This window comes from Crinia signifera, chromosome 6 (assembly GCF_055691185.1).
Source record: "Crinia signifera chromosome 6, ASM5569118v1, whole genome shotgun sequence".
NCBI lineage: Eukaryota > Metazoa > Chordata > Amphibia > Anura > Myobatrachidae > Crinia > Crinia signifera.
Genome location: NC_139222.1, coordinates 120,737,566 through 120,759,021, shown reverse-complemented (window position 1 = coordinate 120,759,021; position 21,456 = coordinate 120,737,566). Strand labels below are relative to the sequence as shown.

The 21,456-nt window shown below is 41.8% G+C and overlaps 1 protein-coding gene across 14 annotated transcripts in view; it reads left to right on the top strand.

Annotated features, from left to right (window-relative positions):
* Positions 1 to 21,456, top strand: part of LOC146008065 (microtubule-associated protein tau-like) — a 99,311-nt gene that overhangs the window by 60,317 nt on the left and 17,538 nt on the right. For 10 of the 14 annotated variants that reach the window (XM_083146975.1, XM_083146978.1, XM_083146972.1 and 7 more), the window contains 6 exons: positions 7,276 to 7,325; positions 10,205 to 10,393; positions 13,531 to 13,639; positions 16,292 to 16,345; positions 18,968 to 19,239; positions 19,431 to 19,523. In XM_083146975.1, the coding sequence (XP_083003101.1) occupies positions 7,276 to 7,325; positions 10,205 to 10,393; positions 13,531 to 13,639; positions 16,292 to 16,345; positions 18,968 to 19,239; positions 19,431 to 19,523 (767 nt within the window). The remainder of the gene's footprint in view (positions 1 to 7,275; positions 7,326 to 10,204; positions 10,394 to 13,530; positions 13,640 to 16,291; positions 16,346 to 18,967; positions 19,240 to 19,430; positions 19,524 to 21,456) is intronic. The other 4 variants (XM_083146976.1, XM_083146974.1, XM_083146980.1 and 1 more) reach the window with 3 other exon arrangements.

The following is a 21,456-nucleotide window of genomic DNA, read 5'->3' as shown; positions in this document are numbered from 1 at the left end:
AGTCCGAATTCAGGGCGGGCTCTGACGTCATGTGACATCAGCTGTCCGACCCATGCAGGCATCGACACGCCTGCATTCCCAGGGGAACGCCCAGCATTTTTATAGGGACGCCCCTAAGTCACCTGTGCTAAAACAGGGATGTCATTAAAACTTGGCTGTAATGGTAGAGTTTGGGATACTTCACTGTAACGAGAAAAGTGGGGACAAAATATACTATACTACAATATAAATATATATATATATATATCATATTTTTTATGACAATAGGATAGAGGCATTTAATTATAGTTAAACTGTGGTGGCATATATATATATATATATATATATATATATATATATATATATATATATATATATATATATATATATAGTTGTCTGGACGTCGGCACTCCCAGACTTTGAAAAAATACAACAGATTCCTTTCATGTGGTCAACGTTTCAGTGTCCGTTCACTTTTATCAAGAACAGCATTCTCTCATATTCCCCACCGATCCGGAGGGGCCACTATGGAAGGCACGGGGCAAGTTATGTCCCATAGCACATTGAGTGCCGGCCAGCACCAACAAATTATATATATGTATATATATTTATGTGTGTAGCATAGGATCCCACTCCATCCAACTCAAGATCAACTCCTAGGGTTACATCCAGAACACAAAAGAGTCCATGTGTATAGAACAAAAGGACGCACTCTCCAGTTTTTTGTAAATGCAATTAAAAAGCTGTGTATTTAGTACTCCAAAAACATCATGGATAAGATTGCATATCTATCTAAACACCTTTCAGCATATAGTGGTGTAAGTAGCTGGAGTAGCCCAGCTGCAGAGTATTGCAGAAGTTAAGATCTACATGTTCCTTGATGTCACCAGTAAAACTTCTCCCCATTTAAAGCCTGCAGCAAACCGTGAACTGTATTATGGGCCACCTATATCCAAGCACTGTGGAAAATAAACATGCTTTTCGATATAAACTTGAGCAATATAAATAAAAGATGATTGAATACACTAACAAAATATTTTCCTGTAGTCTACAAATACACAACAGCTTAATTATAATAAAGGCTGAGAGCATGCAGCAAGTATTCTTGTACTGTACTGATCTGTCTTGCTACTATGTATACACACCTATCATTAGCAATGTAGGATCTGAGCTGGGCCAGATTCATCACGTCTAAGATTAAATATTCTATAAGGCATTTTTCTTATAAAATAATGGCATCATGAGTTTTTCACTGAGTTTTCAGCTGCCACACAGCAACATTCCTAATTGGCCTGAATGTACCATGTGTTTTGATCTGAAAATTGCTACACTGCCCCCAAATGGCACATTGTAAATGGTTGCATTATTCACAGAGAGGAGAACAGGAGTGGGTTTGCTACTCGCACAGGACCCTCAAAAATATTTGAGGAAAGGAGGTGGACCCCTAAAGTATTCGTATATACAGATATGTATTTATCACAAGGGGTGTGCTACCACTGGACACAAAGAGATAAGGACAATTGACAAGAGAGAAAAGTGTATCCTGATGTGGTGCACCTAAATAAATTTCAACGATTAAAATCTAGCTTTTATTGATAACTTTTTAAAGGCGAAATATAAAAACACACAGACAAAACAAAATGTATGTGAATGTGTTTAAAAAGCGGTGGCTCTCCAACTCTCTACCCGTTTTGGCTAGAGGTAAAATATCAATATCCCCACAGGTGTGGTATGCCGACACTTTAATTACCAGTAATATGTCAATATAATGTAACAGTGTCAAAGTGGCTCAAATCCCCTTCATGTAGGTACGCACATACTAACACCAGTGCAATAGTAAAATGTAAATCTGCACAGATTGACTGGTGACTTCAGAAAATCACTGTGATTAATATGTTAGATTATCACTGTTGCTCTCAATCACAGAGGGCTATGGTGTCAATCGATCACTATGACATAGAATTACTCAAACCTCTATTGTATTGGCTAGAATTGCCTTTATTGTGAGGGAGATTCTATGTCTGTCATAATGAGTAAACTGTTCTTACTTCACAAAAGTATATATCAAGGTTTATTCAGTTCAATGATTATACTTAGTACAGTGGACTTAGAGTGTTGTCAAATGTATAACAAAATGAAATAAGTCAACGCAGATGTCGGCCCACCCGGGTGTCGACTAATTCTCAATGCACCATGGGTTATTCAAACCTCTATTGTGCAGGCTATAAGTGCCCTTAAAATAAGGTAGCCTCAGTGTCGAGATAGGGTATCCTTGTCTACTTTTATTAGTAGACTGTGTGGGTTAACATGGCATTACAAAAAGAAAGGTTGGTACATCAATTGACCAACACTAGTAACGACATATATGAAATTTCCTCAAAATCCTCTTATTGAGCTGGAATTGCTCTTATGGAGGAGAGAAAATATGCGTGGCTCTTATACTTTAAAGAGTTTTTTTTAAAGCCAGTGTGCGTCGACAAATATTTAAAGTTGACATGAATTATGACAATCACTCATTTGTGAAAAAGATTTAATACACTCTTTAATTAGAACAGTAGATCGATTGTTCCCAGGTACTGTTTATTTTAATTTTTAGTGTTGTTAGTACATCCGGGCAACCAACACCGGTGTTGCCTGTCAAAAAGTGTCAATTTTAACAGTCTTAACAATCATTGATTGGTGTATAACGTTTCAATACGTTCTTTGAGGCAACAGTGATTCAGTAGTGCTCAAGCACAATTTATTTTATAATAGTCAGGGACACATTGCGGACACATAGGTCGTGGGCACTGCCAGCAGCTGATAGTGGATACTTTATTAGTGATCCACATATATTATCCACACTAATACCAAAATAAGATAAGAGCGAGTAAGTTATGGATTTGCTATACGTGATGGATAAATTGCAGCCTGCCCTTCTATTACCAATCTGAGCGTGAAAACCACTCCTTAAATGGCAGTATGTTTCTTTAAATAAGATCACAGATAGTATACATGTGCCCTCAGTAAATAGCTCATGGGCACTTGACAAAAATGTCACCCAGTGGTGTCTGCTATTTAGCGTACAGGCACCGTGCGTTTATAGTGGTCACTAAAACACGCTAGGGTCAATTTGAGCAGGGGTGCTGTCAGCGGCTGGTGGTGGATGCTTAATAATACACCACCTGAGTTATCTGTGCTGATACCAATTTGAAATAGAGGGTAGGGGCAGTAATCGCTGTATATGATAGATTACAGCGTGCCCTTCTCAATACAGTATGTGCATATAAGGCACAGCAGTAATACGCTGTACAAATAGCCTTAAATGGGTTTGAGATCAATCTCTAATAAGCAACAGTTTGCTCAAATCCGGTGTCTCGGTATGCCCCCAGCTAATAGCTGATAAGTGGTCACAGTGTGTCACCAAATGGTGCCTATTGCGCGATTGCACGGTAATGGAGCAGTGCGCGCTACTATGATGGGGTTCCTGTGGGTAAAAACACAAATCAAAATAACATCCTAGTCAGAGGAGAGTGAGAGAGCGTCACCGCTAGCCGGCGTACGCTTCGCAGTCAGCTTTTTCAAGGCCAACCCGACGGGCCTCCCTGAGGTGTTTAAATACCTTCTTGATTAGTAGGCGTGAGTATCTCAAAATGACGTGGCTGGTGAGTATCCAATCGTCTGTTCGCTCCTTCTCCGGAGCGACGTATGGGAGATCAGTCAGCTAGTTTGAATCTCCGTACGTATTGAAGTTCTGATGGCGCAGTGACCAATGATCGAGTCATGCAGACTGGGTGGGCGTGATGAGTTCTACTGTCAAACAATATTTGACATATGTCTCATCTCGTCTATTTATGTGTGAAAGAGATCCCTTCTAAAGCGGTAAGGGATCTCTTTCACACATAAATAGACGAGATGAGACATATGTCAAATATTGTTTGACAGTAGAACTCATCACGCCCACCCAGTCTGCATGACTCGATCATTGGTCACTGCGCCGTCAGAACTTCAATACGTACGGAGATTCAAACTAGCTGACTGATCTCCCATACGTCGCTCCGGAGAAGGAGCGAACAGACGATTGGATACTCACCAGCCACGTCATTTTGAGATACTCACGCCTACTAATCAAGAAGGTATTTAAACACCTCAGGGAGGCCCGTCGGGTTGGCCTTGAAAAAGCTGACTGCGAAGCGTACGCCGGCTAGCGGTGACGCTCTCTCACTCTCCTCTGACTAGGATGTTATTTTGATTTGTGTTTTTACCAACAGGAACCCCATCATAGTAGCGCGCACTGCTCCATTACCGTGCAATCGCGCAATAGGCACCATTTGGTGACACACTGTGACCACTTATCAGCTATTAGCTGGGGGCATACCGAGACACCGGATTTGAGCAAACTGTTGCTTATTAGAGATTGATCTCAAACCCATTTAAGGCTATTTGTACAGCGTATTACCGCTGTGCCTTATATGCACATACTGTATTGAGAAGGGCACGCTGTAATCTATCATATACAGCGATTACTGCCCCTACCCTCTATTTCAAATTGGTATCAGCACAGATAACTCAGGTGGTGTATTATTAAGCATCCACCACCAGCCGCTGACAGCACCCCTGCTCAAATTGACCCTAGCGTGTTTTAGTGACCACTATAAACGCACGGTGCCTGTACGCTAAATAGCAGACACCACTGGGTGACATTTTTGTCAAGTGCCCATGAGCTATTTACTGAGGGCACATGTATACTATCTGTGATCTTATTTAAAGAAACATACTGCCATTTAAGGAGTGGTTTTCACGCTCAGATTGGTAATAGAAGGGCAGGCTGCAATTTATCCATCACGTATAGCAAATCCATAACTTACTCGCTCTTATCTTATTTTGGTATTAGTGTGGATAATATATGTGGATCACTAATAAAGTATCCACTATCAGCTGCTGGCAGTGCCCACGACCTATGTGTCCGCAATGTGTCCCTGACTATTATAAAATAAATTGTGCTTGAGCACTACTGAATCACTGTTGCCTCAAAGAACGTATTGAAACGTTATACACCAATCAATGATTGTTAAGACTGTTAAAATTGACACTTTTTGACAGGCAACACCGGTGTTGGTTGCCCGGATGTACTAACAACACTAAAAATTAAAATAAACAGTACCTGGGAACAATCGATCTACTGTTCTAATTAAAGAGTGTATTAAATCTTTTTCACAAATGAGTGATTGTCATAATTCATGTCAACTTTAAATATTTGTCGACGCACACTGGCTTTAAAAAAAACTCTTTAAAGTATAAGAGCCACGCATATTTTCTCTCCTCCATAAGAGCAATTCCAGCTCAATAAGAGGATTTTGAGGAAATTTCATATATGTCGTTACTAGTGTTGGTCAATTGATGTACCAACCTTTCTTTTTGTAATGCCATGTTAACCCACACAGTCTACTAATAAAAGTAGACAAGGATACCCTATCTCGACACTGAGGCTACCTTATTTTAAGGGCACTTATAGCCTGCACAATAGAGGTTTGAATAACCCATGGTGCATTGAGAATTAGTCGACACCCGGGTGGGCCGACATCTGCGTTGACTTATTTCATTTTGTTATACATTTGACAACACTCTAAGTCCACTGTACTAAGTATAATCATTGAACTGAATAAACCTTGATATATACTTTTGTGAAGTAAGAACAGTTTACTCATTATGACAGACATAGAATCTCCCTCACAATAAAGGCAATTCTAGCCAATACAATAGAGGTTTGAGTAATTCTATGTCATAGTGATCGATTGACACCATAGCCCTCTGTGATTGAGAGCAACAGTGATAATCTAACATATTAATCACAGTGATTTTCTGAAGTCACCAGTCAATCTGTGCAGATTTACATTTTACTATTGCACTGGTGTTAGTATGTGCGTACCTACATGAAGGGGATTTGAGCCACTTTGACACTGTTACATTATATTGACATATTACTGGTAATTAAAGTGTCGGCATACCACACCTGTGGGGATATTGATATTTTACCTCTAGCCAAAACGGGTAGAGAGTTGGAGAGCCACCGCTTTTTAAACACATTCACATACATTTTGTTTTGTCTGTGTGTTTTTATATTTCGCCTTTAAAAAGTTATCAATAAAAGCTAGATTTTAATCGTTGAAATTTATTTAGGTGCACCACATCAGGATACACTTTTCTCTCTTGTCAATTGTTCTTCACAGAGAGGAGTGCACCTATCCATATAGGATTCTATATGGATAGGTACCTGCCCATGTGTTACTAGATATCTTGCACATACTACAGTAGTGATTTGATTGCTGAATAGTTGAATCTTGTATGGATATCCACGTGTACCCTACTAACTTTCATGATGTCGATGATATTGTGGGCTTCCATTAAACGAAATAGGATTGCAGTAGTTGCCTATTGGAAAAATGTTTCTTTCAAAACAGTAAGTACAAATTATATCGTTTTGCTGTGATACTTAGCTAATCATTCATTGTTAAAACATTGAGGAACTTTTTAATTAACGTTGCTTTAATTACTCCTGCATGTGTATTGCACTGATAACCAAAATCCTGCCTAGTTTGTGTAGTTGATCAGAGGTCTGGATTGATGAAAAGCAGTAAACAGTTTTTGTTCTGCACATTATCTTTCTTTCTTGCATGATTGAATGTTTCTAGGGTGCAGATGATTGGACTTTCTGACAGACCAGTTTCACTATAGGGGTGAAATACATTGTTATTAGTATTTAGTCCCCCTTAATGGTGTTCTGGGGTAAGTAATTATGCTTTTTAAGCTTTGTAAAATAGAAGACTGCACTTTCCCTTATACTCTGCTGAGGTGCACTTTAGTAGGTTGCCCAATATTGACAAGGAAGCAGTCCACTGACAGGAAAAGTAGTTGCTAACAGTTGAACAGAATTTGCCTGGGATAATTTGTTATTAGAAAAGTCGTAGGTGGAGGTGCCAATGCAGGTAGACCCGGACTGATGCTAATTGTTAGTAAACAAGGATTCTTTTACTATTAAAAAAAAGGTGGATTCCTCAAGTCAGTGGTTAACACCAATGCATGATAAAGCAAGTAGCTTGGCAACGTATGACAATGTGTAGTGCTTTTGAAACCAGACAAAATTCCACAGTCCGAAAAACTTCCCCCAAGGATTGTTAGTGAATCAATGGAATGCATTCTAATGAATATTGGTTCAACTCACAAAATGAAATGAAAAAGTGCACTCAAATAACTGAAGTTCAAGGCGTTTATGTTTCTAATTTTCTTTAAGTGAAATTTGTTTATGTTTCCTTGCAGCTCATGATCAAGAGAAGCATCAGAGTGATTCCCAGGAGAAAGGAGGGCAGGTGGGTGACAGAGTCCCAGAACAAACCATAGTATCTGTCTCATATACATGAACAGACTCACTTGGTACAGTCAGTATTAATAAACAGTCCTCTGTATATTTATAAGCATCCACTTGCCCATAAAAGTTCATCAAAGACAGACACATGGCAACAATTTAAGTTAGATGCATCGATAACTTCAGGTTTTGCTGTGTTTCTATAATGTAAATACATAAATGTTCCCCAGTGTTTATCCCTTTCCTTACTATATATAACCATGACTGATCTCCACATACATAAGTGAACTATTCCCTGCTGATTCATCCAGTGTCAGTAGTTCCATACCCAAACATCCTAAATATGGGTACAGAGATACCTCGTGCCTAATGCCTGCTAAATACAGCAGGATTTCATATTCATTTCTAGCATACAGACTACAGGGCTGGATAGGGATTCCACATAGTGCTGCTGAAAGTACACCACTGGTGCTGACATACTGTACAACATTATAAATACCTTCAGTACAGCTCTGACAGTTTTACCATTTGTTTTATATTTCTTTATGCATCATTTTCTCATTGTTTCACATTTTGTTCTAGAGCATCAATTAAAAGTGCACTTCTAATTTATTTAGTGCTTTCATTTTCTTACTCATTTTTAAATCCAGTACATGGATATACCCGTACAGCTGTCAGTTGATTTTTCAGCATACATAGAAACATAGAATTTGAAGGCAGATAAGAACCACTTGGCCCATCTAGTCTGCCCCTTTACAGCTCTATCTGGGCCTGATTCATGTTAGCATTATAGCCGTGGCTGCGGTGTGCAGCGGGATCCTGCAGCTCTCTCAGGGCCTCATTCATGTTAGCATTATAGCCGTGGCTGCGGTGTGCAGCGGGATCCTGCAGCTCTCTCAGGGCCTGATTCATGTTAGCATTATAGCCGTGGCTGCGGTGTGCAGTGGGATCCTGCAGCTCTCTCAGGGCCTGATTCATGTTAGCATTATAGCCGTGGCTGCGGTGTGCAGCGGGATCCTGCAGCTCTCTCAGGGCCTGATTCATGTTAGCATTATAGCCGTTCCTGCTGTAGCTGCGATGTGAAGCCGTTCACATCTATTCACACAGCGAGCAAATTCATTTGCAAGGACAGCATTTTAAGTGGACAGCATCTCCTTGAACGTTGACCCCTGTGAATTCACGGCCGTGCAATCAGGTCTGAATTAGTCCTATTGTTATGATGGGAAATACTTCTTATAATATCACAGTGATTTCTGTAAGTTGCTGTGATTCTGTGAGAAGACCTGCAAATCATGCACTGTGTGGGGTCCTGAGGACCGAGTTTGAGATCCTGTGCTGTAGTCTATATACAATAGAAAGAGGACAGTCAACTAATAGGTAATTTGATGCCACTAGCCTGCATAGCCATTTAGCTGAAATGTGTATCTATTATAGTAATACGAGAGGATCCCAGTTCTGCACATTACAGGATAGTGGAATATCTAATGATTTTCAAAGAATTCCTGGGATCTAGTGACAGGTTCCTGACATCTTGTGTGCGCTAGCGGTTGCTCAGTTCGGTTCTCTAATTGCTAGCCTGTTTACTGTCAAAAATAGCCAGCAACTCACCAGTTTGTGGCCCCTCTTTTATCCTGCAAATTTCTAGGTGATTTTCCAGTGAGTTTTGAAGTCGCATTAGGAGGGTATTACAGATGTGTCCTTATGACAGTGTTGCAGGTTGCATGCGACTAGGCTTAAGCGTATTCTTTGTGCACATGTGCATTTTAATTGCAGCGCTAGGCAACAAACCCGCTTCACAAGACTGCACTGCACTGCACTGTGTGACATTTGTATATCTGTGTACATCTGATATATATATGAAGTACACAATACAGCTGCTATGGGTATTTTTTCATGCCAACTTCCACTGTGTTTAGTACACATATTATTAAAACTGTCACATACAGATATACAAGAGTCACATATCAGATTAATTGGAGCAGTCTCGTGAAGCAGTTTTGTTGTATTGCATTGCGATTAAAATGCACATTCAGGCAAAAAAAGATGCTGCAGAGCTAAATTGTGCTGAATGGTGCATTGAGGCTTGGTGTTATGAAGACACGTCTGTGCATCTGACAACTTGTATGTTTGACATTAAATAAATCAGGTTGGCAAGTATCCAGTGGAGATACTGTTGGATTTCTGGCTCATGCCTCTAGTATCATTTTATTACATTTGGCAACTTGAAGCCCACAATTAAAACTCACCTTAAATTTGTCAGTTTTTCAAAATCTGTGGCTGTTACATTCCTCTACCTTTTCTCACTTTTACCTGAATGTAATGGACAGTGTTTTTTTTTGCTGCAGCCAAGTTTTCCCTCCAAATCTCCAGATATAATAGCCAGAAATTTGAAGGATTGAAACGCGAGTCGGGTAGTTTTACATTGACCAGGGTTGATTTGCTGTAATGCATATTTCCAAGTTTTGATTTATGGGGATTGTTACCCCCATTAATTTGCCATTTGTGCTCAATCAGAAGCTCTATATTCTCCCTGAGGTCTGTGTGGAGCAAAGGATCCAGCTGAATAGCAATTAGTGCATGCATGATTTCAGGGTCTGAATGTTAAACCCTTGGTACATATTTTGGGCTAGGATTTTGCCTTAGAATATCCAATTCAAAATTTGAAGTACAATTATCTTTTAGCAATATGGAAGCTTTAGTATTTGCTCTGCAATACTAATGTTTGGCCCATTTTAGGATCATACTATAAGACAATTAAGGTTGCACTTTTGATTGTTGATCTAGCATACCATAATTCCTATAAAGCCCTTTTGATTTATTTTTCATTTTCGTTTACAACATTTATTTTGCTTTTCGTTTAATGTTTTGTTTTACGTTTGGAAGATTTCATCAACTCCACCCCCTGCCAAACACCTGCCAAGCAGAACTTCCACAATCCCCAAACGATCCCCCTCTGCTAGCACAATTTCCCACAACAAAACTTCCAGTCCGACAGTACCTCCAGCGCAGAACCTTACTCGCCGGACGTCACCTGGCACACAACACACGCTGGGCAGCTCCACGCGGTCTAAGGTAAGGGCAGGAACCAGTGTGAGCAAATGAATGTAAACCTCTGGAATAGAGGCAAGTTCAGAAACCACCTGTATTGTCGAGTGAAATATTTATCTAATTTCTTAATTTACAATTGAAAGATTCAAAAGTCATCTTTCACAACATGTAAATATAGAATCAGTGTCACAGTTCAAAGGATTTTCCCTAAATGAGTATATATATATATATATATATATATATATATATATATATATATATATATATATATTCTATAGCAGAATAAAATGTACACATGGTTATTGTTCCATAGTTACAAGGGCTAGAGATAACACGAGAAGGAAATTGGTGATACTCCATTATGACTGCAGAAGAAATTTTACTAAGATAATAGCTTCTGATGCCAACAATAAATCGGTAACAATTTAGAAAGTGCAAAGTGTTATCCAAAGTACTCAACAACAATAAACTTATGTTTTTAGATGCTAGACAATATTTTCAGTGCTAGCTCCTCTCTTTCCTGAGATGGATTTAAATATGTTTATGAAGCTAGCAACATATGGTGCAACCCAATTGACTAACCACCATATTGTAAGTGGGCTGCAAAATAATTACTATGGCTGATTGATTAAGCATTGTGTTAAAGCTGTGCAAGCTGACACATTATTGGACCTTAAAGTATATGGGGTATCCAATGTGGGATCACGGCTGTCGATCCCCGCCGACAGCCGTGATCCAGGCCCGTTTGCGGTCAGATCGACTGCAGAACGACAGGCGGGATTCAATGTCCCGTCTGCCGCTCGGCGCAAAGGGGGTGTGGCCGCGAAAATGGCCGTGGATTGTCGATATGCGGCCCGGATTACGGATAACGACAATCCACGGCCGGTATCGGCAGAACGGGCCCGACAGCTTCTGAAATCGGGCCCGTTCTGTCGTGATCCCACATCAATGCTGTCGTTAATGACAGCATTGAATAGGGAGCTGCCGCTATTTTCCACGTCGGAAATAGCGGCAGCAGATTGAATAGCCCCCTAAAGAACGGGCATTTCTGCATTTGTGCCCTGAAAAAAATTTATTGGCACAACTTCCAAGCAAATAGATTATATGATTTTGCAACATACAAAGGTATTATTCAATTAGCAGAAGTAAATTACCACTGCTAATTAGTGTGCAGGGGGCTATCCTATTAGCCCAGATGCTGGTGCTTATCGGCATCACAGGTGAAGCCGAATCCAAAATAAGTGGGAATATTTTAAGCAATTGCAGTCTTGAAAATACAATAGGTGTAGGGCTTTTAATGGACTATGTGTATTTTCACACAAAAAAATCCCCTGATAGCTAGGGGGGGGGGACACCAAATTTTTGTTTGTTGGTACAGATAAAAACAACTCTCAAGCACCGCATGTTCCTACATAGATTTACAACAGTTGCATATCCCTGGAGAAGGGCACCATGTTCCCCTTGTTGGCATTGAGTGATGTTTGTTAATGCCATACTGATATATATATATATATATATTATATATCAGTATAGCATTAACAAACATCCTAATATGTGTCTGCCTGCATTAATAAAGTGCCAGTCATGTATAGTAAGGTTTCACCATATAAATTACTGCTGCTTCAGAATATGGGCAGACTCGTACAAACTCCTGCACATGCCTTATATGAGCTGGATGCTGCTAATGAGGTACTAGTCTGGAGCACTCCGATTTGCCACGGCAAGAACATTTTTAATCTGCAGTAATCTTAGAGAGGTAGTTGTTACTTGTCATTGTTCTGGAAAGGGTTATGACACCATTCACAAACAATTTGGAGTATATCAAGATGTACTGAGAAGTATTACAGTATTTATAAATGGAACATAGAAGACCATTACTCGTCCTTACCAGGAAAGGTCATCCATGCTAAGTGACCTAAAGGCTAGACAAATCTGATGCTTAGAGAACACAAGATAAATATGATCTACAATCATTTATCCACACAATAAATGTTACAGAATTGGAAAACAATTCAAGAAGTGGTACTTTTATGGAGGGGGTATTCAGAAGAATTAAGAATTCTGCTTTCCCTACACAAACCACTTTCTAACACAAAATCTCTGATGTAATGTTCTCTGGTCAGATGAGATCAAATGGAGTTGATTGATGTTAATGTAGAACAACATGTTTGGGGAAACTTCAGACAGCGTACCATTACCACAGCACAGTGGTAGAGGGGCAATGATGTGGGGGGTGATATCCAGCCAAGACCAATCATTTAATCCACTATGAACTCATTTAAACCCTCTGTCTGCCAGTTGAAGCTTGTTTAAAGTTGGACCATGTACAATGTCCCTAAGCAGACCATCAGACCAAAGAGTCAAGGAAGGTCTTGGCATAAACAAACCGACATTGAGCTGGACCCCTGTGACAGGACTTCAGGAGATCCCTGCTGTGACACATGAGTGACAGGAAGCAGTGTTGTAAGGAGGAGTAACAGAAGTGTCTATCTGACAGAAGGCCAGGCCTAGGTCAGATCTAGCAGTGTGTGTGTGTGTGTGTGGGAGGTAATTGTCCTTACAAATCATCTGTATTCTACATTGTGTGATGGTCTTATTCGTTCCATAACTTTGATTCCAAAATCTAATATTGAAATAAGAAATCCATAAGGACCTGTAGCCTGGATAAGCCTTTGCCTCCCCCTGTCCCCTGGTTCCAGATTGTATAGTTATAAGGCTTGTATTGACCTCTCCTATGTATTCTGGTGGGTAATCATGTTCTATGCTGTGTCATGCAAATGTGTGTGTGTTTTTTTTATCTGCCTTATATGACTAACACAATTCTATATCATTTATTATTTCTTACCAGTTATTTATATAGCGCATACATATTACACAGCGCTTTACAGAGAATAGTTGAACATTCACATCAGTCCCTGCCCCAGTGGAGCTTACAATCTATATTATAAAAGGCTACCGCTGCTCCTCACCTTTATAGGAGGAATTCAGATGTTTTGTGTGCCAGCAGCCAATAGATGTATCACGACAGAGCAATTTTAGTGTTGCTCCATTCTCTGTGCAGGTCGCCAGCGCTGATAATACTGTTCTATTCTTCTGTCATTTTCATGGGCTGGTAACTAGTATTCCTATAAATGACTTAAACTGTGTTTTCTGCACATCAGGATGGAGCGTCTGAGAATGCGCTGGGTAAACAGGCACTTTCCAGGAGCCCCGCCAACACATCAAGAATCCCCTCTAAGACTCCTACCATCCCTAAGACTCCCCCGAATGGTGAGACAACTGGCTGCTATTGATCTGTGAACAATTACAGATGTGTCCTACATCTAGCCTCAGTGCACCAGGCAGTGAGCCGTCAGGTCCCGTACAGCTCTGCTCTGTGACCAAAATGGGAGATTAATTGAGTATGGGTCATAGGGTTGACTGTATGAAGGTCGACATACAATAGGTTGACAGGCCTTAGGTCGACACATGAAATAGGCCGACATGGTTAAGGTAGACAGGGTCAGAAAGTAGACACACACATTAGGTCAACAGTCAAAAGGTCGACATGAGTTTTTCCCCTTTTTTTGTTCCGAATTTTGACATGGACACTGTATTAGTGTACCGCATCCGATCGCTAGGCTTCAGGCATGGGGTTTTGCTGCGCTCAGTACACTATTATGTTCACACTCCACGCCATAGTGGATGGTAGGGTATGAAATACCGCCTGTCAGCACAAGTCAGGTAAAAAAAACTTGAAGAACTCATGTCAACCTTTAGACTGTCGACCTTCATACAGTCCCGGTTGACCTTTCGTGGTCGTCCTAATGTATGTCGTCCTTCGACCTAATGACCATATCCCCATTTATTCTGATATCAGAGACTTATATATTGCGTGACTGAGTCAGTATACGCAGAGCGGCAGAACAGAAAGAAGCTTTGGTTGCTGCAATGTACCACTTTGTATACAGACTCAGCCACGCATAAATATACAAGTATCATATATCACATAGCAAAAGAGTGTCTACCACTACAAGACTCTCACGCAATATGGTGTGTCAGGAAGGGCTGTATGGTGTACCTGCATATCTGTAATATTAACATAACTGATATTAAGGATAAGTTTAGCATACAGTCAAAGATATTTGTCGTTGGACACAATGTCACAAAGAATATTGGGGCAGATGTATTAAGCCTGGTGAAGAGATAAAGTAGAAGGTGATAATGCACGTTATCGGCTCCACTTTATCTATTCACCAAGAGTAATACATCTGCCCCTCAGTGACCTCAGAGGCTGTGGGGGAAATTTACTAAAATACAAATTACTATAAATACCTGTACTCGAATCCATTCTTACTCACATACGGCCGTAAATTCATATTTCAGAATTTACAATGGCCAGTAAATGGGTATTTGTACTGTTTTCCCAGTCGTGTTCGGGAATATCAATGCATACGCCGTAGAAAGAATAGGAATAGGAATCACCATTCATTTCAATAGTGATTCCAAATTTACTAACTGCCCGTATTTAATAATAAAAAAAAAACCTTCAGGGGGCAAAGTTGGGGTTCCCCAGGATTTCTAAAACCAGTTCCAGGCTCATGGGCCTATCCTGGTTCCTAAAATATTGTGGACAAAATGACAAGGGGTCCCCCGTAATTTGACAACCAGCACCTAGCCCAAACAGCCAGCAGGGTAATGCCACATCAAGGGGAAACTTTTTATACAAAGCATTAACCCCCTGACTGGTCAGCCCGGGGCTATTCCCGGTGCCCCAGGGCGGTGGGCAGTGGGCTGATTTTTGTGTTTGTTTACACTTGCAGCTTCTCCACCAAACTGGGGGAGTCTCAGGTGACGTCAGACACCTAGTACTCCCCCAGCCAATCAGCATCAGCCTCTAGGGGCCTCCATAGGACTTCTATGTTAAACTTTAACATGGGAGTCGTATGGAGGCTTGACTATCCCATCAGCTGCGAACTCCCCTGGGGGTTGGTGCTGATTAGCTGGGGGAGGATCCGGTGTCTGACGTCACCCGGCACTACCCTAGTTAGGTGGAGGAGCCAAAAGTGTAAACAAACACTTGCGGCTCATCAAGTTCGTTGTTCCGGTGTGCCTTTCCTTTTTTTAAACCCCGTGGATTCCTACTATGGATCAAGAGGATGCAATCTATGCCTGAGGCCCTGATGAATATAATCTCCTTCCGCAGTTACCCGAGTAGAGTCTACTGGAGCAGAGGATGGGTGGTAACCAGAGGTAAGTATGTATGAATGATTCTAGTATGAATTAAAGTTGTATTTCTCTTATGTGTGTGTGTTTTATTTCACTATTGGTTTTGTTGTAGAACCAGGGGGCCCTTTAATGCCCCGCATGCTGGGACTTGAGGTTCTCCAATTCATTGCATGCGGGGGAGGCTTTCTGGTATTTGTAGCTCCATAACAAAACACAATAGTTTATTATATTTTTACACCAAAAATCAGCCCGGTGCCTGCTGTCCTGGGGCATCGGGGATAGCCCTGGGCAAGGGGTATCCTGGAGGGGGGACCCCTTTATTGGGAGGATCCTCACTCCTCCATGGTCCCTGCCCAGGCTGAGCAGTCAGGGGTTAATGCTTTGGCTTTGGGGTTAATGCTTTGGATAATGCCACAGCCCCTGGCTGTGGCATTATCCTGCTGGCTGTTTGGGCCTGGTGCTGGTTGTCAAAATTCAGGGGACCCCTATTAATTTTGTCCTCCATATTTTGGAAATCAGGACCGGCGCATGAGCCTGGTTCTGGTTTTAGAAATCCAGGGGACATGAAGAAACGTGTAGCTAAGCAGTAAGAACTGTGCACAGAATAATAAGTACAACAGTTTAGCATTCATTACAGACAGCTATGCACAGAACTAGTATGTTTTCAGGAACAAATAGGGTATTCTCTGCCTAATATATATGTTTCTTCCATAGCTCTGAGACGGGAACAGAAGAAGCCCCCTTCTAGCGTGGGTAAAGCGGAAAGAGGTGAGCAGACATTGTTGTCATGTATGGGCAGGTGGCACACACTCAGGGGTGTGGTATAGTAGCCCGACAGTCGGGATTCCGACAGTCATTAGTCAGACGACGGAATCCCGACTGCACAGCGTGGGGAGCGCAATGAAGCCCCTTGCGGGCACAGTGGCGAGCTGCGCTGGCCACCTATTTTATTCTCCCTCTATGGGGGTCATGGACCCCCACGAGGGAGCAGTCTGGATTCCGACGTCGGAGGAATGACTGTCGGAATCCCGACTGTCGGGGAGCAGTCCGGCACCCACATTCAGTGCAGTGGTGAAAGCCAGGGACAACAGGCGCCTGCCACCATGGGGTACAAGAATTGTGTATGGCTGAGTTTGCATTCTCAGGATTATGTGGCTTTTCTTGGGGGGTGATTTACTAAAGGCAAACACGATGGTAAAATCACGATTTGAATTGAAAAAAAGCCATAACACCATTGAAACAACTTGCAAGTACTTTTTTATACAAGGGGCAAACTCATTCCTCAGCCAGGGGACACACTTGGAAGGGACCCCAATCAAAACATTAACCAACCAATTATTCAGTGTAACCCAGGCTTGGCCCAAAGCCTGGGGCTATCCCCACACCCCTGGGCTGGGGGTGTGGAATTGATACAATTTTAGTTGAGTTTGGTGAATAATATTGTCCGTTACAAGTAGACTAAAGGTCCCCCCAACCCTCCCACTGTGGATCTCCAAGTATCAGCATGCACGGCATTAAGGACCCCATGAAACCTTAAAGACCCCCATGTAATGGGTATATTAAAATAAATACAGTATTCACACCCTCACAGTTACTCTCCATGCTTATGTTATCCCCGCAGCTGTTCAGTACCCTTGGCCAGTAGCATGCCAGGTGCCCATTGGTCTACTTCTCAAGTAGCTTCTAGCAGTTAGAAGCTAAAAAAAAACCAGCATAACCGGCCACAGACAATGCTGCAGTATATGTACATACTGTGTATACATCACGGCTCCCAAAGTGACAGGACCCACATTTGTTCTTGCACATCTAACCCCTCCAACCAATCAGCAGGTGCTACCATGGGAACAGACCGCTGATTGGCTGTGAGTGTTCGGTCTCTTATGCAGCCCACACACGCGCCGATGCCGGCGGTGCGATGCTGTACGATGGGGTGCGCGCTCCCGCGGCACCTCATCGCACAGTACAAAAAGTATGTGCTGCACATACTTTTTGTACCTGCTTTTTCTAGCACAGCATCGCATCGCATGCACATCGTATGCACAAGGCATACGATGCGATGCTGTGTGTGCTAGGTAAGCCCACAACGCACGCTGGAATCGGTGCGTGTGTGGGCTGCATTAGCCAATCTGCAAGCTGTTCCCATTCTACTGGAGAAGAAACCTGATTACCACCTGGCATGCTACTGAACAATTGGACCTCCCTGTGCCAAGGACAAGGGGCCTTATTCTATTTCACTGTTTCTGACAAAATCCTTCTTAGATAGACAAAACCATGTGCACTGCAGGGGGGCAGATGTAAAATGTGCAGAGATAATTAGATTTGGGTGAGTTATTTTGTTTCTGTGCAGGGTAAATACTGGCTGCTTTATTTTTACACTGCAATATAGATCTCATTTTGAAGTAAAACCCTATTGAAATCTAATTCTGCACAAGTAACATCTGCCCCACCTGCAGTGCACATGGTTTTGTCCATCTAAGAAAGATTTTGTCAGAAAGAGTGAACTAGAATAAGGCCCAAGGTGAGTATGTATAGTGTGGTTGAATGTGTATTTAAGGACTTATTTACTTTATTGGGGAATGTTAGGTGCCAGCACAACACCATGAATGCTGTGCATTACAGGCCCGCCACACAATTTAGTCTCCTTTTTTTTTAAACCGGGGCAGGGGGGGGGTTTGGGATAATTTGGTCAACAGCATGATGGTCGACAGTCATTAGATCGACACCATTAGGTCGACATGGGGAAAATGTTGACATGGGTGTAGGTCGACATTGTTCTAGGTCGAAAGGTCATTAGTTTGACAGGTCGTTAGTTCGACAATGTCTAGGTCGATAGTGAAAAGGTCGACATGGGGTTTTTCACTGTTTTTTTACCTGAATGTGAACACAGTCGACATGGACACAGTTTAAAGTGCACCGCATGCCCTCACTGCGCTCGGCACACTTATTTTATTCTCCCTAATGACTGTCTACCAAAATGCTGTAGATCAAATGACCGCATCCCGGCAGGGGGCTGGGGTGGGTTGGTCTCCAAGAAAAATTGAATATGGGGTCAACTACTCATATTTTCCAGACTGTAGGAGCAGAATATTAATGTTATGCAGTAACTGTGGTTTGTTTGTAATGCCACTGATGCTTGCTCATGTGTGCCACATGCTTTTCAAGGCATTATAAAGAATTAATGGATTATGAATAAGTAGATCTTCTTCTTGTTTATTTATGAGTGCTTTTTAATTATTATTTTTTTTAGACCGCTTCTTCAGTTCTATTATTATCTTCCAAACAAAAGATGGTTAGCTTACGTAGAAATGATAGATGGTTATTTTGAATAAGAAATTAACGCATTTCTCTTTTACTGGAGCTATTTAAAAAAAATCTCCAATTTCCTTCCAGCAGACTCACCAAAGTCTGGTGAGAGAAGTGGTTACAGCAGTCCAGGATCTCCTAGTACACCCACAAGTCGTTCCCGCTCACTTTCCTCACAGTTGCCTCCCAACCGTGAGCCCAAAAAGATTGCCATTGTGCGTACTCCTCCTAAATCTCCTGCCTCTATCAAGAGTCGTCTTCAACCACTGCCAAGCCCAGTTGCAATCCCAGACTTGAAAAATATTAAATCTAAGATCGGATCAATTGAAAACATTCGGCACCAGCCAGGAGGTGGCAAGGTATCTCAGCACTACTAGAATTGTTTCTATTACAATAGATGAGAGTCAGTTGACAGGAGTTATGTAGAGGGATGCGAGTTGGGTATGATCCCTTTATATATAAGCACTACATCTCTGTAACGCATCATACTTACCTGCCTTATGCCCTTTGTTTTGTTTTACCAACCCCACCAACCTCTTTCCTCCCACAGGTGCAGATTATCCACAAGAAAGTAGATGTGAGTAACGTCCAATCAAAGTGTGGATCCAAGGACAACGTGAAGCATATCCCTGGGGGCGGAGCAGTAAGTTAAACCCCTTGTATGCACAAATATAGCCCTCCATAACCAGTGCACCAATGTACATTGCAGCCACAGTGAATCATACTGCATTCCACAGCTTGCATTTTGTACTTTTATTTACCCATTCCAGCTGCTTGCACGCAGCACAGTTCCACACACTGTTGTAGAAGCTATTTCACTGCTCTGGTATGTACATATAAATACACACCTAGTTGTTTGCAAAAGTTTTGTTCAAATTTTGCATTTCCTTAAATATCACAGTGAAAAGTAGTGAACATGCCCTTTGCAGAGTACTTTACACACGTTCTGTATATCTAAATGCAGGGGTTCCCAATCTTTTTTGATTGGGAAGCACTGGTTTTGCTCAAAATAATTTGAGTTGGTCCTGGACCACCAACCCAGGGCACCCCTGCATGTGTCCCGAGGCACCACAGGGAGCCCCGGCACACAGTTTGGGAACCACTGTCTTAATGTCAAATTGGGTTTTATTGCAGATTGGAAAAAATACATTTGCTATAGACATCATAGAGGTTGTTTTGTTGCAGGCCCCGTAATATAAAGTATTGGTTTACTGTCATGATGCTGTAGCAATCTGCTCAGTACTACACATAGTCACCCATACAGACTACCAAATATGCATGAATGAGCCTGCAGAACCGCAGTCTCTCCAACATCTGTCTGATGAGCCAGGGTATATTTTGCTGAGTCTAGCAGGAATATAAAACCATCTATAAAGTAGTTTATAGGCATTTTCCTTTATTTTGACACAGATAGAACTAGAGGCAGCATTGTCCCAAATCTCCATCCAGTCCTCCTCAGTTATTGGAGTGTTTAGATCCAATTCCCAAGCCCTCTCATACTAGGTATGTTGGGGTGTGGATTTATCAGCGAGCAATGTATAAATGAGAGAAATCAGTCCTCTAGTAGAAGACCGTCTAAGGCACAACGCTTCACCGTAGAGTGAAAATGTCTGAGTTGAAGGAACTAAAAAAGTTCCCAGTGGGAATACATTTGTCATCTTAGATCTGAGAGAATTGGGGAAAGCTCTCATCTCTGGTAATGTCATTAAGAAACAATACACCTTTGTTCTTCTACAGGATGAACAAAGTTTTGTGTATGCCCGGAGGAAAAGCAGAGTTATGCAAAATATGGATCATAGGGAAATTGGCTGGGAGCTAGGCTATATTTTTTATTTGCATAATCCCACCGGGATAGAGAGCGAGACACAATTAGGTGGGTATCTATACCTTTAAGTTGTTTGGATCTCGAGATCCAGAGTAGGGAAGACATAGGGCAGTATTCAATGACAATACTCGGCATGTGCAGCGAATCCTGTTTGGGATTCGCTGCACAGCCGCCGTGTTCCGGAGGGCTGGAGCCTTCGCTGCCAGTCCTCTCTGTCACCGTATTCAATGCTGCAGGGGCTCGCTGCCTCTGACGCCGATTCTTAACTGCCGCAGGGAGCCGGGGAATGGTGGCAGGCAGGGAGATGGAAGCCTCTCTGCCTGTGCCGGACACTGTGGGGCAGCAGCAGGGCTCCCAGGGACATAGGCAGCACAAGCTGCCCCCTGGGAGAGCTAGCAGGGGACCGGGTAGGGAACCGCTAGCACTGCTCCCGATCATGCATATGTAATGATCGGGAGCAGTGAATATATGAATATCTAATGAGCGGCTCTCTGCCCCCTGCTGGCTGTTATGTGTAAACAATATATATTTTTTAAATTAAATATATATTAATGTGCTGTAAGCACATGATTAAAAATAGCATGCCCCTTTACAGAATAAAATTCCTGATTTTTTTTACACCAAATTAAAAAAAAACACCTTTATTTTAAAAGTTCACATTCCAGTTCACCATAAAAAGATGGCAATTGCTACACGGTGACACACAGCGAAAATCACTTAGAAAGCAATTCGCCATCTGATTATTGAATAG